Source organism: Hipposideros armiger, unplaced genomic scaffold (genome assembly GCF_001890085.2).
Source record: "Hipposideros armiger isolate ML-2016 unplaced genomic scaffold, ASM189008v1 scaffold_651, whole genome shotgun sequence".
Taxonomy (NCBI): domain Eukaryota; kingdom Metazoa; phylum Chordata; class Mammalia; order Chiroptera; family Hipposideridae; genus Hipposideros; species Hipposideros armiger.
The window spans coordinates 196,835-212,258 of NW_017732001.1; the positions used below are offsets into that span (position 1 = coordinate 196,835).

At 39.0% G+C, this 15,424-nt stretch overlaps 1 protein-coding gene across 1 annotated transcript in view; it reads left to right on the forward strand.

The window, feature by feature from the left end:
- DOCK10 (dedicator of cytokinesis 10) overlaps nt 1–15,424 on the forward strand; it is a 253,505-nt gene that overhangs the window by 157,237 nt on the left and 80,844 nt on the right. Inside the window, exons 5-11 of the mRNA XM_019626007.1 lie at nt 1,476–1,548; nt 1,825–1,947; nt 2,210–2,344; nt 11,775–11,958; nt 13,603–13,688; nt 13,954–14,037; nt 14,157–14,312. Coding sequence (XP_019481552.1) covers nt 1,476–1,548; nt 1,825–1,947; nt 2,210–2,344; nt 11,775–11,958; nt 13,603–13,688; nt 13,954–14,037; nt 14,157–14,312 — 841 coding nt within the window. The remainder of the gene's footprint in view (nt 1–1,475; nt 1,549–1,824; nt 1,948–2,209; nt 2,345–11,774; nt 11,959–13,602; nt 13,689–13,953; nt 14,038–14,156; nt 14,313–15,424) is intronic.

A 15,424-nucleotide genomic window follows, 5' to 3' on the forward strand; every position in this document is an offset into this window, starting at 1 on the left:
ACCTTGGTCCCTCCTCAGGACAGGTACTCTCGCCATTCGCTGTGCCAACATGATCTTCCCCTAGATCATCACATGGCTGGCGTCTTCTTACACTCAACTGAAATGGCTGGCCACCCATGACCACCCTTTCTAAATCTGGCCTCTGCCACCCCTACCTGGATCGCTCTTTTCTCTTGCCCTCTTTCATTTTCTTCTCAACCATTTTTACCCAGGGAAAATACCTTGTTTATTTATGCTTAATTATCTACTCTCTCCTTCCTTGGAATGCAAGCTTCCTCAGTTTGGGGATTTATTCTCTGATGGGTGGTTGGCATTACTGAAGCTCTGCTATGTGACAGGTACTATCTGGAAACTGGATCATTTAGTGGCAAAGAAGAATGACCTCTAAGAATTAAGAGAGCTCTCAACTCACACTTCATTTGATCAAGCAATCTCAAAATTAAGAAAAGCCAGCAATGAAAGGCATTGCCTACATTTACCCATTTCCCCCTCCTCAGGACCTGAATTGACACTCAATGGTCTGCACTTTTTTTTTTTTTTAATGAGTGTAAGGTTAGCATGGTTATGGTTAGAAACTAACAGAGTTGGCTGAGTTTTGCTATCTGGAATGCCATCAACACAGGAAACAATTTGAGATGGGAATGCTGAATGTGCCACTGGACTCTTTTCTCTCAATAGTCAGATTCTGAGGTTGCTTTCACATGATATAAATCATCTTAAAGAAAACAAGCATTTTATGCAAAATCTACATGTATTTTTCTAGCTAGGTATCAAGGAACGTCTAAACCTTAAATGGTAATCATGGTTTCCATTTAACCCTGTTAGGAGATCAAATCAAACCAAAGAAAGTTTGTTTCTGTCTTAGTTTCCCATTTATAGAGCTAGGTGTATACTTGTGCTCCCCTGTGCTGGTTGGTGATGTTATGACATAGAGAAGTTTCTGTGCTACCATGGAAATGCACAAAGTGCAATTGCCACTGAGTCACATTGGTGCAGCCTTTTGGGAAACCACAGTTAGGGGAGCAGCGTGGCCTCGTGGCCAGAGCACAGGCTGAATCTCTGGAACACAGTTCTTCAAATGACAGCCCTGTGCCCTTGGGCGTGTGATACAGAGGTGGGATAGAAGGGCAATGAAAACATCACTATTTCATATTCCACTTCAAAATATGAAAGAAGGAAAATATAAACCTCCAATCCTTAAAAATTGTCCTGCTTGCCTTCAGCTCATTCAAGACGACATGCATAAATCTGTATAAATAGTAACGCCATCATCTGAAGTAGAGATTTTTCTACTGGAGTAAGATGTAATGGTGTAGAGGAAGGTTAATAAACCCTCCAAAGGAAGTGGGTCCTTCACAAATTACATTATTTTATTAAAAAACACAATAGTGATTACTCAGGGAATAGCTGAAAATGAAGGCCATGCCTCAAAGGACAAATCAGAACCTTTTATTCCTTTTTCTTTTTAATATCAGAGCAGAATACAAACCAGAGAAACTTCCTTCACATTCCTTTGAGGTTGACCATGAAGATGCTGATAAGGATGAAGTAAGTAAATTGTTGAAAGTGAAATGTTTAAAACATGAGGATAATTAGTTCCTGTCTTCCACTCGAGTGTTTCGCATTCTGACCACTATTTCATCAAGCTGCAGTAGCGCTTTGTGCGAGGGCTTTTAGTCAAAATGAATCAAGTTTGTTTTGAAATTGAACATGATTGTTTGAGATGAGTCAAAGAGAGAGACGGAAGGCTCATTTTTAAGTGCACTGTCTGAGATCTGGGATTCACAAAAGATTGCAGTCATGCTAATGATGCCTTTTGCACAGGATACCACTTCCCACTCGTCTTCCAAGGGTGGTGGGGGACCAGGAGGAACAGGAGTTTTCAAGTCTGGCTGGCTCTACAAGGGGAATTTCAACAGCACCGTGAACAATACGATTACTGTTCGGGTAAGGAGACATCAAGACTCATCTTTGTTTCTGCCACCTTTCTTGACACCTCCTCCTTCGGTCATAGCACAAGGGAGAGTTATTTGCATTGAGTTTATGTTTTGTGTCATATTTTATTTATGAAAAAGGAGGGTGCTCTTCTCTAAGACAGTGCCCTAGAAATGTCACCCTCCTGGAGGAATTAGAAAAATTCTAGCTTACGTGAGTAATAAATAGCACACTGCAATTTGAACTACCTCCTTATATCTTTTCCTTTATGTAGTCATTCAAAAAACGCTACTTCCAGCTGACTCAGTTGCCAGATAACTCCTACATCATGAATTTTTACAAAGATGAAAAAATATCCAAAGAACCCAAAGGCTGCATCTTTTTGGATTCCTGTACAGGCGTGGTACAGGTGAGTAGAAATCCTTTTCCCCCACTTGGGTTTTTTCATCAAAGAGTATGTCCATCCAATTACCAGTCATTGGTTCCACAAATATTTATATCTGCTATGAGCCAAGAACCGTTCTGGACTCTAGGGATTCCGTAGAGGACAAAGAAGTCTTGATCCCTGCTTCCACAAAACTTACTTTCAATAAAGCAAGAAACACAAAAAAAATCAGCAAAGGAAGAAATAAGCAGGATGGAATCAGTTGGTGAACTCTGAAAAAAGAAAATAAACAGGGTTACAGGAGGGAGAGGGAAAAGGGGAGAGAGGAGGGGGGAGAGAGAGAGAGATGAATGGTAAGGTTAGAAAGGAATATTAATGCTCAAGGAGTGAGAAATGAATTTTTGAAGTGAAAGTATTTGATGTAGAGACTAAAGAATGAGCAGCAAGTGCAAAGGTCCTGAGGCGAGAGGAGGTCTGGTGTATTCAAGGAGAAGAGGAAAAGGACCACTGTAGGGCTGCAGTGTGCAGAACCACTGAGCTAAAGAATTCAGTAAGATCATAGGTAAATCATGTAGCGCAAAGTCTGCACTATATAAATGTCATCTTTATGACTAGGTATAAGATAGTAAACTAAAAATGGCCATATACATCCGTTTCCTTCTAAGGAGAAGTTTTCTTCAGAGACAACAAGGGCTACATTGATGCCCAAGCGTTTAATAATCATTCTGTAGGCCTCATTTGGACATCTTACTTTCGAAACAGTTATTCTTTCTACTCTGATGAAATTACTATCTTTATTCCCCATCCCCCCAATGTAAGAATTGAAGCAATCAAATGGTTTAGCAACCTTACCGCAAATTTCACATTTAGATGCTGGCTCTTTCCAGTTGAGGACACCATTTCTGGTCACAGACCAGTAGGAGCAGTCTCATCTCTTCCCACCGAGGCACAGGCATTCACATAGCTTGCTGTGTAGCTGAGATTACATCTTGGATTAATACCAGGGGCACATGGATATATGGAAGCAAAATGGAGTTCTCTCCAGTCACTTAAGTCTAACCTATTTCTGGATGGTTCATCTGTTGAAATCTGGAATTCCTCCAGAAAGTAGTAATACTGAACTTCAAAAGGAAAGAATGATTTGTTGCTGAGGACTCCACTAGAAATGAAAGATAATTGCATGTTAACACAGATGGCAACTTTCTATAAGGAAAGGAGAATAAGGATCCTAATGGAGGGTGGAGATAGTTTTCTATTATTGGTTTAAAAAAGATGGTTTGGCTTTAGAAGTATGAAGTGTTTCTTTAGCAGTAGGTTAAAGATTACGTTTCTAGGTTAATAACTGTGTTTTCTAGACATTGAGCTGAAAAATTTAGATATTTTATTTTCCATTTGTATTTCCAAGCTAGCTCTAGCAAATGAGTCATCACCCTGTAGGAAGTAGCATTGTAGCCCTTGTTGTATAGTAAGTTTGTAGAGATACAGATTAATATTCAGTTTCCTCTTCTGAATAGTATGTAACTAACTCTGTTCTATATGCATCTGACCTTGTATTCTAGGAACCTCTTAGATAATGTTTCATTCTCTCCCTAAGCAGTGCCTTGGAAAGTGGGTGTCTTCTAGGGGTCCTGGTCAGTTTTCAAATCCTAGTTTCACCATTTACTATCTGAGTGCTTTGAGTAAATTACACAAGCTCTTTGATCTCAGGTTCCTCATCTGTAAAACTACAATAAATGTGCTAACATGCGAAAAGGATCTGGGAGATAGTGTGTCGTCAGCCATGCACCCCCAGGCTTTCCATTAATTACAAAGGGCACAACTTTGGAAGATGGACACTCCATTGTGGAGAAGACTTCCTAGAAAATCTTAATTCGCCTTCCTGAAATTTCTACCTAAATGTGCTTATTTATTTATTTATTTATTCATTCATTCATTCAACAAACTTACTCAGCGCCTGTGACATGTGAGGAACTGTGCTTAGGTATTAGGAATTCCCTGCTGAAGCCACCACCAGAGAGAGACAGGGGCTCATATCTAACAGTCACACAGCGTTGCAAGAGCTATAATGAAGGTGTAAATGGCACTCATGGAATGTTCCAGGAGCACAGAACAGTGTTGAACTCTTCCGGTTAGGTTGAAAGGCTGCATAGTAAATAGGAGCCTGTAGGTAGAATTCCCCAAGGTAGATTTTGCACATTAAAGCACAATTGAATAATCCTATTTCATCTCCCAATAGATAGCCATTCAACTATCTGAGAACATTGATAAACTCTTTTCAAGAGCTCAGCTCTGTATCCCTTAATTTATATTCCTCTTTACCAAGAACTTGTTACCTTTTGTAAAGAGAGGGGCCTCCAGCTTCTTGAGATCACTTTGGGAAGATAGACTTCTGGGCCACGTGTCCCCTTATGTCTGAACCCCAGTTCTTACACATGTGCTTACAGCAATTTCTGACCTACAAGCTTTGCATCTGGAAAGAATATTCTGAATGAGGTAGTGCAAGTTTAGTTGTTGCTATAGCAAAGCCCTCAGGCACAAAATGTGCCTACAGATGAAACAGTACACACAAAAGCACAGAACAAATGAATAATCGGATGAGTCAGCCTATTTTGTCAAGAATCATTGTCAATTTCTCTTGAATAAAACAGCAAAGAGGAACAAAGACAGATAGTGCTGCCTACCATCCAGCATCCTTAGAGAGTTCAAGGTCATAATGCTCTTTTGTGAACAAGTGATTCAGACCTAATCTATATCATTGTGTTTTCCTAAGAATAATCCTTGGAATTCTTAGAAATATATTTTAAGGGTGACCTCAAGTTGAAAGAAACTCCTTCCCAGATTTCTCAGAGACTTTAGGTAATATCAATGATTACAAATTTCCTGAATCTTGGTAAAATAAAGACCTAACAGTACTTTTCTACTTTTTTTGTAATAACAGCAGTAAATCTGTTTCATACCCCTGCATTTCTAACCTGGAGAACTTCCGGTGTTTGCTTCTGTAGTTTTGATCTGAAACAAAGGCCTGTGTTATCATATCTAGTACCATCAGAGTCTTATCATTTATTCATTAATCATTGCTCCATCCATCCATCCATCCATCCATCCATCCATCCATCCATCTATCCATCCATCCACTCCAGGTCCTACCACTATAAAGAGAATGAACAGCCCAGGTATTCCACCCCCCTAGAATCCCTATCTCAACAGTGATAATAACTGATGTCACTTTATAGAGGCTTAAATGGATGACTGGGGTGCCGAACACTGTTTATTTTCTGCGAGGTGCTGGATCTACCCCCTTGTGGATATGGGTTCAAGTCAGTGGCCTCATGTGCTTAACCAAAGGCTAGACTCAGATGCTTCTGCAGCTCAGGCAGTCCACTATCAGAGGGAAGTAGAGCCAGACGTGCGACAGCAGGCAACAGCCTGGACTGTGTTGAACTGGGGTGCACATGCCACACACAAAGGCAGTGAAATTGGGAGGAAAAAAAGTGAACCTGCCACGGAAAACAAACCTAAAAGCCAAATATGACCTGTAAACCTCCCATTAGCAAACTCTGGCTCTAAAGATCTCACCTCCCATAACAATAAAAACCAGAATGACACTTGTAATTTTCTTCATCTAATGTATTAATTGACAACAGTCAGTGGAACATGCATTATTATTGTCCCAATTTATTAAAACCAAACTCAGAGAGATAGATTCGCTTTCCCAAGTCCCAGAGCTAATGAAGGGCAACATTAGATTTGGGGCAGAAGAACGTCCACAATTACAGAAAGATGCCCATGGAGATGCTGTGGTTCTTATACATCATACCTATAGGCACACATGCATTTATTCCACGGAAGCCACATGGGCAGAGGAAACACCACAAAGATTTAGATTTAGGCTTTATTTCAGCTAATATATATTGAAATTTTTTCTATATGCAAAGCATTGTGGGAAAGCCAAATATGAATTAGATGTGTCTCCTGTCTTCAAAGAGCTTCCAGCCTGTGGGAGGATGCCCAGAAAAAAAAAAAAAAACAGAGCAAATAGAGACATGCAAATAAAATGTGAGTGGCACATCTCAAACAATAGGTCCTGATAATATATGCAAGAATGAAGTTATATTTATCACTGCATGATGGTGTGTTATATTATACATATTACATACAAGTATACTATATTTCTACTTATTTGTTTACTGACACTCCATTATACAAGAATGTAAGTTCAGTGAGGGCAAGCACTTACTTTGATTTTTTTTAATTAAAAAAAAAACTGTGTACCTGGCACATAGAAGATGCCCAATAAATTTTTGTTGAATCAATGAACAAATAAACATACATAGAATGGAAAGGATTGCGTGGATGGTCACCACCAGTGCCGGTAACCTGGATATGATGCTGTGTGTTTCCTTTTAAAACTCTTCCTTTGTTTCTGCAAAATTCTGTAAAAGATGCTTGCACCATAATGGCTAGGATGGAATATTTTGGTTGGGTAACTCCCTTTGACATTCCGTCCTCCATGGGCTTTAGTGGCTTCATTGGAATATCCATTTTGGAACTTTTCGAGATGAATATTGTGGAAACAGACCAGTGTGCTACAACTCATTAAACACATCAGATGGCATCAGGACATAGTCACAGTTTCCTATTATTTACGAAGCCATGTAGATGGATTGTGGTGAGCCTGAATGAACAAAATTGTTGCAGTGGCCAAAAAGGACACTAGTTTCAGGGAAATAGAGGAAAATTGGGGAAGTGAAAAGAAGAATGTGATTACTTTCTGATTAGCATTTTAATGACTTAATTGCAATACAGGATTATTAATGTACCATTGATTTGCTATTTCTATCCTTTCCTTTTTGCTAGTTTATGTGCCAAATGATATGTAATCTCGGAGATTACAGTGAGATAGAAAAACTATTTAGGCATCTTAATCTTCCCAAACATGAGTTTTTCTACACTGCAAGTAGCTCTATTTCTCTCCAAATAGAAAAAGATAATTTGTTTTTTGAGAAGTTGTCAATAGAATATTTATTTCATTTATAAATACCATTTTGTGAGAAACAAGAGCTTTTATACTTCACTCACATTTTTAAAATATATTTTAATAATATTATTGAAGTTGGCAACAATATGGAATGCATTTGAAGTACAGAATGTAATTTACAAAATCAAGTTTTATTTATATTTTGTAATGTTTTCTTTTTAAAATGTTATTAGTTCCTCGGCATCTGTGTTTGAAAGCAGGTTGCCACTAGTTCCACTTTTAACTTAGATGCAATATAAGCATTTTACATCTCCCAGTCCGCGTTATTTACAACATGAAAATAGTCAAGCAGATTCTTTGTTTGTTTTCAAGATTCGCTTGCATCTGCTACCCTCAGATACTTAACAATATCCAAGCTAAAGGGAGGCCCTGAACTTGGGGCATTTCTAGTTCTTTCTTTTCTGTCTATTTCTGTTCCTACAGGTTTTTTTTTTAAGGAAACCTGTCTCTCTTCTTTTATACTTGCTATCAGCCAACTTGTCTTTGCCCTCAGACACTCTGTGTCAGTCAGTGAGGTCACAGGCGGCTTTATGGGCCTCCTTTGTCAGAATCCCCAGGAAGTAGGTGTGAGGATGTATGGAGGGAGTCTGCCCGCCTCTCCTGGGGAGAGTGTGGCTTCCAAGAACCTGCCTAGATGTTTGCTTTGCACACAAATGACTGGGACCACTACCTTTCTGGAGACCTCCACTCTGTTTACACAGCAGCCGGAAATGATCTCAGAATGCATCCCTGGCCTGTTACTAGCCCAAGCCATCCGGTTCTGTGCTCTCGTGGAACACAGAAGGTTCTGTGAGCACAGCTGTATTTTCTTTCATATTGCAATAACAATCCTGTTCTCAAAGAGAATTTTTATACCTCTTCTTCAATATATTCATACAAAATTGCAGTACACATACCTCCTGCTTTCAGACATAATATTAATCTATGTCATTAATATGTTAACACCTGTCTGCCCTGGTCTGCCAGGGCAGAGATTGTGTCTGTTTTCCCATGCACGAAGTGCAAACACAATAGATACCTCTCTCTGAATGAATGTTATCACAGTACTGAGCACTGAGGATAACTAGGCAGCTCCTGCCCTTATCAGACTCATGGACTAATAGAAGAGCCAGCCTGCAAGTGAGTGATGACAAGGAAGGAAAAAATAATACTTGGCAATAATACAGAAGTATGGACAAGAGTAGAGTTTGTCCATGGAAGACTCTAGAAACTGCCCTGGGAGCTATAAAGTTTCAGAGTTAGAATCACAGTTAGCTTTTTTGCTAATTCTTTCTCCTTCAATTTCCAAATTTTACTATTTCTTGAAGCTTATGAGTATAAATTGCCCCACTCTCTACTCTCAGCACTTAGAGAATTCATGACCTCACAAGCCATGGCTACCCCTTTGGTGTGTGATTGTGTCAGGAAGGTGGCAAGGGAGAAGGGCATTCATTGAGCATCTTTGTGCCAGGGCCATTTCAGGGGGTGTTAAAGTATAAAGGGGTTAGTTCCCTTTTCTGCCACTTGCTACGCATGTAATCCCAAGCATGTTTTAATTTACAAGGTGTGATCGAATAATATGGTGAATGTTTATATAAAAATATATATTACAATAAAAGACACATTGCCATCAATCCCCCTCAAAACACTCGCCCTCGCTTCAAACACACTTATCCCATTATTCTAGCCACTTTCTGAAGCAGTTCTGGAAGTCCTCTTTCATGTCTTTACTTTATCCTCCATCATGACAACGCTCCGTGTCACACATTGCTTCTGGTACAGCCATTTCTGTCAAATAAAAACACTACGGTGTGTCCTCATCCACCTTATTCACCAGATATGGCACCGTGCGACTTCTGGCTCTCCCCCAAAGTCAAAATGACCATGAAAGGTAAACGTTTTGAATCGATTCAGGTCATCAAAGCAGCCACGACAGCGCAATTAAAGATAGTCATGAAAGAGAACTTCCAGAACTGCTTCAGAAAGTGGCAAGAATGATGGGATAAGTGTGTTCAAAGCGAGGGGGAGTGTTTTGAAGGTGATTAATGGCAATGTGTCTTTTACTGTAATAATTTTTTTAATTTAAACTTTTACCATATTTTTTTTATCACACCTCATATCTTCCCCAGCTTCACTGCCATCATATATTAAATGGAATGATGCAATGTGTCTCATCGGACTGTTATGAGATTTAACTGAAACAATGACTACAAAATGCTCAGCATGGTGCCTGCTACACAGATGGCAGTGTTCGGGAAGTGTCACACTTGTAGTCGTGCTCATGGTGTTGAGAAAGCTGAAAGGAAGGAGCTATTTTGGAACAGTCTCTGAAGGCATCCCAAAGAAAGAAGACATTGCTAAGAGGATATTAAAAATTACTATTTCTTGCCACCAAGAATAGCAACCCTATTCTCAAAAAGAATTTTATACTTTCATATTTAGCCACAATCTGACATGATAGTAACACTCTCATCTTCTGGTTCTTCTATTTGTATTTTACTTATGCAAAGTTGAGTTATCTTAAGTGCATAGGCTTTGCTTTAGTACAGTGTCGGGGCTCCAAAGGCTTTAGAACAATGTGGGTAAGAGCTGAATGCCTACATTAGAATTACCTGGGTGTAAATTAAACATGTAATCTATTCAGTGATTCTTACAACCGCCCCACGTTCTCTTAACACATTAGCTTGTATCATTGGGGGAAAGTTTCCAGTTTGAATGTATGTTTTTGAAAGGAAGACTTTTTTTTTTTTTTTTTTTTTTTGCTAAGCCATCCTGCCACCTGTTGGCAGCTCATCGGCAGCTCAGCTCAAGCACAGCGCCTCTGGCTCATGTGGGAATTGAACCAGCGGCCCTGCTGCTCAGAGCTTGCGCCCCAAAGCCAACTCCCAACCTACTGAGCCACTGGGCTTACCCTTGAATTTATGTTTTTAATCTCATGGAAGGAATATATAAAACTGACATAATAGTTTGCTCTTGGTTCCCTCTACTTTAAATGTATTTCTCCCATCTTTAAACAGCCTACTCCTTTTTTTACAGATTTCAGCTTAGATGTTCCTTCTGTGAGAAGTCAATCTAAAGTAGCTACTCAATAGCATCAGCCCATTTTAAGTCTCTGCACACAGAGAATCTTTGTTTTTCATTAGTTTGTTCATTCCTTTAATCATTCTTTCACTCACCTCTCCCCTATGAATAACAGTTTTCCAAGAATAGGAACTTATTCTATTCCATTTGTTAAATACGACAGTTTTGAACCCACTGATATTGAACCCTTCTATGTGACAGCAAAGGATATAGTGGTGAATGCAACTGACCTGGGCCTCATGGAGGCAGCCTTGAGGGAGACATATGTTGGTCAAAACAAACAAATGAAAATGAATAGGCATATAATTCCAAATTGTTGTTATGTGCCCTGGAGGACCAGAACCTTGTCCTAGCTGGGCAATTGAGGAAGGTTTGCCTGAGCAACTACAAGTTCAGTTGCGATCTGGTGAGTGGATACGAGTCGCCTAAGTACATGAGGGGTGAACATCATGCTAACAGTGTGTGTAAGCACACACGTGGAGGCAGGGGCCAAATTTCAGGCCTTGTGACAACAACAAAGCACGTGATGCAAGCACATTCAAGGAACTAGAACAAGGCCTCATGGGTTGTCAAAATGCAAAGTAGCGATGTCAATTTCGAGAATAGTCTGGAGGTTCGTGGAAAAGTCAGAAGCAGAGAAGGGAATCACAGCACCTTGACATATGGATGTCATTTAGCGCCACTGGACCAGACGAGAGAGAAAGGAGTTGAAGGCAGAGCCAACGTTAACTTGAGAAGTCACCAAGAAAAGGGAGAGCCAGTGGACGTGATTGAAAAGTGATGGCCAACAAGGAGGAAAGAAAATCAGAACAGAATGTGGTCATGGAAACCAGAGAGAGATGAGTTTCAAGGAGGAGCAGGTGGCCCTTGTGCTAATTCTCCTGCAAGTTCAAGGAAGGTACGAAATGTTCCTTGGATAGGTTAGTCCAGCAGCATAGAGTTTTGTTAATGACCTTAAGTGCTGCCTCTGGGGTGTAATGGAGTCAAACGCCCAACTGGAGTGAGTCGTGGACAGGACAAAAGTGAGAAAGTGAAGGCAGCAACTCAAACCAACTATTGGACAACACTTAGAATATGCTCACACCATGTGCCTGAAGATGAAATTTTTGAGCCAATATGCTCATCCAATGAACAAATACCTAAATAAAATATCTCTTAGTACAAAAATCCTTGAAAGAAACCGAACCCAATGATTCATACCCATCTAAATTTTTGTCCTGTTTTGGAAGATCTCCTTTATGTTATCTACCTGTAAGGAAAGATTTTGGAACTGTGACCCATAAAAAAAAAATGACATAATCTCTAAGACTTATTATCTGATGTTTCTTTCTTGCTTTCTTTCTTTTTGTGCCACAGAATAACAGACTCAGAAAACATGCCTTTGAATTGAAAATGAATGACCTGACCTATTTTGTGCTGGCGGCGGAAGCAGAGTCCGATATGGAGGAATGGATTCATACCCTGAACCGCATCCTGCAAATCAGCCCCGAGGGGCCCCTACAGGGGCGGAGGAGCACCGAGCTCACCGATCTGGGGCTGGGTGAGAGCATGCGCGCCACCCCCCCTTCCTTTGCCAAGCGTGTGACTTGTGCGTTTGGTTCATTTAAGCTGCTGGTTACTGCGGTAGCTGTCAGGTCTAGCTCATCCATCCCTGAGCTGTTTGCTCCAGGAAATCACCCCTAAACCTTTCACTGTGAAGGACACCAGGCATAGGTATGATTTTGAGTTGACTGCCAATGAATTGAGGTTCACACCCAGCAAGTGATGTTGGAAACCATTTGTCAGCAGCATCAAAAATGTAGCCACGTCTGATGGGATGTTACCTTAGAGGGACCATTTTGTAGTTTCATAGCCTTTCACTAAATTGAATTAATGAATATTATATTCTGCAAAGACAGATAGATATTACTTCCATTTAGTTGAAAGGATCTTTCATGTATGATTTTTTACCATGCTGAGATCAGCATATAGCATATTTCCCCTTTTTAAAAAACTTGGGGGTCTAAAAACTGGGTGCATCTTATACAGTGGTTGTAGATTTTTTACTTACATTTCCTGCTGAGGACGAGGCAATATATGAAGACAGTGATTCATCATCAGACACAGATGAGGACAAGCTAATGGTTGGGAGTTTTGACAGTGATGAAGAATTGTATGAATTTTATGATGAATAAAACTCGAGTTCAATAACTTTATGTAATATATTTTTTTTCAAATTTTGGGCCCCAAAATTAAGGTGCATCTTATACATGGGGAAACATCATAGATGATAGATAGATAGATAGATAGATAGATAGATAGATAGATAGATAGATAGATATAGATAGATAGATATAGATATATACACGCGCACACACACACATACATAAAAATTCCACACATTTTACATAGCATTAAAGATTTCAATGGGATAAAAAAAAAAATTCTGCCCATCCTAATTCCCTCAAAATATTCTATTGCACTCTAGGCAAAGAGAAGGGAGCAAGAGAGGAAAGAAAGGGTGAAAAGAAGGTAGAAAAACAGGTCTATAACTACGTGGAAGACAAGTTCACCATCAGAGTCAGTCGCTTCTCCCAAAGGAAAACTATTTTAAGACTTTGCACAGCATCATGGGACCTTAGAAACCAAAGAGTCTTTAAGTTCTAGTAATCTAAGTATCATTATGCTATAAAGTGAAAGAGTCATGGCAAATGAGGTAGGAAACTTGTTGATTGTAACACAACTGCTATATATATAGGTGCTTTACATTCATGATTAACTTAGTAATATTCAACTAGGATATTAATGTTCACAGTCTTAGAGAGTTTAAGTAACTGAAGGTAGAATGTGGATTTTTTAATGCATGGCCTGAGAGTCAGAAATAGATATATATTTAAGAAAATTTTTTACTGCATTAGTGAAGTAAACCAAGACAGCCCCAAGTATAATCATAAGTATTGTAAGGGTCCAGAGTTCTTTTGGGCACAGGATGGTGACAGGGAAAGAATCCCAAAATGATCATCAGGAGGTCTGACCTCCAGACCCAGATCTAGCAATGGAGAGTGAGAACACAATGAAGGCGTTTGCTCACCAGCATCCACCCCCCATCACTCTCGAGTCTAACCCAGTTTGATATACCACAGGCTAGAGAAATGTGCGATCCCTGAGTATCACTGAATAACCTGTCTTGGTGTATCTTTTCAAGATTCACTGGATAATTCCATCACATGTGAATGCATGCCAGAGGAAACAGATTCTTCAGAGAACAGCCTACACCCAGACTTCACAAAAGTAATACAGCTGACGTTTTACTATGCAAATAAATTTATAGTATTTATTCGTTATCGCTTTCATGGAAAAGATGCTTTCTGTTAAGATTTAGACTAAGAAACACAACTCTCAAAAAATATCTCAAAGTATGTTTCTATAAGATTTGCTGAGTGTTAATGGATGATATTAAAACCATGTAAATACTAAGAGGCTACTTCTTGGCCGTGTGGGTGGGGCTGGGCTGTAAGCACCTGGATATTTAGAGCTAACATGCTTTTCTCTTTAGTACCTCACAGAAACCGAAGAAACGGTCAAAGCAACTAGAAACATGGAGAGGCTAAACCTGTTCTCAATGGATCCAGATATAGATGTAAGTCAGAATTCTTTCTAAGCAGACATGAACTTGATCCATACAATAGGGCTTCATAATTTAGAGTTACTTTCTTACGTTGGGTGTTTGTTGAGTAAAACTGTCAAAACATTTTTTAGACCTTGAAACTTCAGAAAAAGGATCTCTTGGAACCCGAGTCGGTGATCAAACCATTTGAAGAAAAAGCTGCCAAGAGAATCATGATCATTTGTAAAGCTCTCAACTTTAATCTTCAGGGATGTGTTACGGAGAATGAAAATGATCCGATAACGAACGTAAGTTTCTTTTGTGTTACTTTCTCTACCAATCAGCCAATAGCATACCACCTTAGTCTAAATCTTTTCTATTCCTGATAACTCCAGGCACTGAGTTCACACCATCTAGTGTACCGGGAATGTGATTGACAGCATTTTTCCACATTACAAAAGTACACAAATTTTGAAATGGAATTGTCAAGATACTGCCATAAATAGTTGCTATTAACTTAAAGATGAAACGTCAAAGGAACTGTGTTCTAAGATTCTATCCATGAAATCAGCATAGTGGTTCAGTGTTCCCTAAGATAATTGTTTGTATCTTCTCGGTGGTACTTGAGATGGCTTTTAAATTAATATTTTTATTTTAATATTTATATGTTTATTTTAATGTATATTAAAGAGTAATTAAAAGAAACAAATCAACCCTAACCCTGCAATTTCAGTCATTACTGTTTAACACAAGACTAAATAGTGAATCAAGTAAAATAATATTAGATAAATATTAAATAAGTAATAGTATAGATGATACATGTAAATTGCAGAAAAAAGGTGTATCACTAATATTTGGAAATCATCACGTGCTCATTGAATCAATACAAGATTCATTTTCCTACTAAGTGGGCCCTCGTGAGAGTTCTCTCTTAGTATTCTTGAGGATAATTCTGTTTTAATTATAAATGTATGTGTAGGAAGGGGGCATTTTTAAGCAGAAACATTATTAAATGTTTCTATAAAGAAGAAAATAATAACAAAAGAAATAAAAAATAGAAAATTTAAAAAAAATTTAAAAAAAGAAAACTAAAATGACATAATCCTACCATCAATAAAAAAATCAGTAATACTGTATTGGCATATTTCCACTCATTACTTTTTTATACATTCTGTTCTAATTCTTAATAAATCACGCCTCAATGGTCATTTTTAACCTCAAAGAAAAAAATCTTAGATCCAGACCCATGATACAAGCCACATTTGCTTTTAGAATGCAAAAAAAGCTTATGTTTCCTCTACCAATGGTAGACACAGTCCCATGCATGTCCCTATTAATGACAGAACAAGCTGAGCCTGGTAGCTGTGCCAGTGAGTGGCTAGCAGAAAGGATGAGCTCTTTCAAAAGATTTTAACCCCTC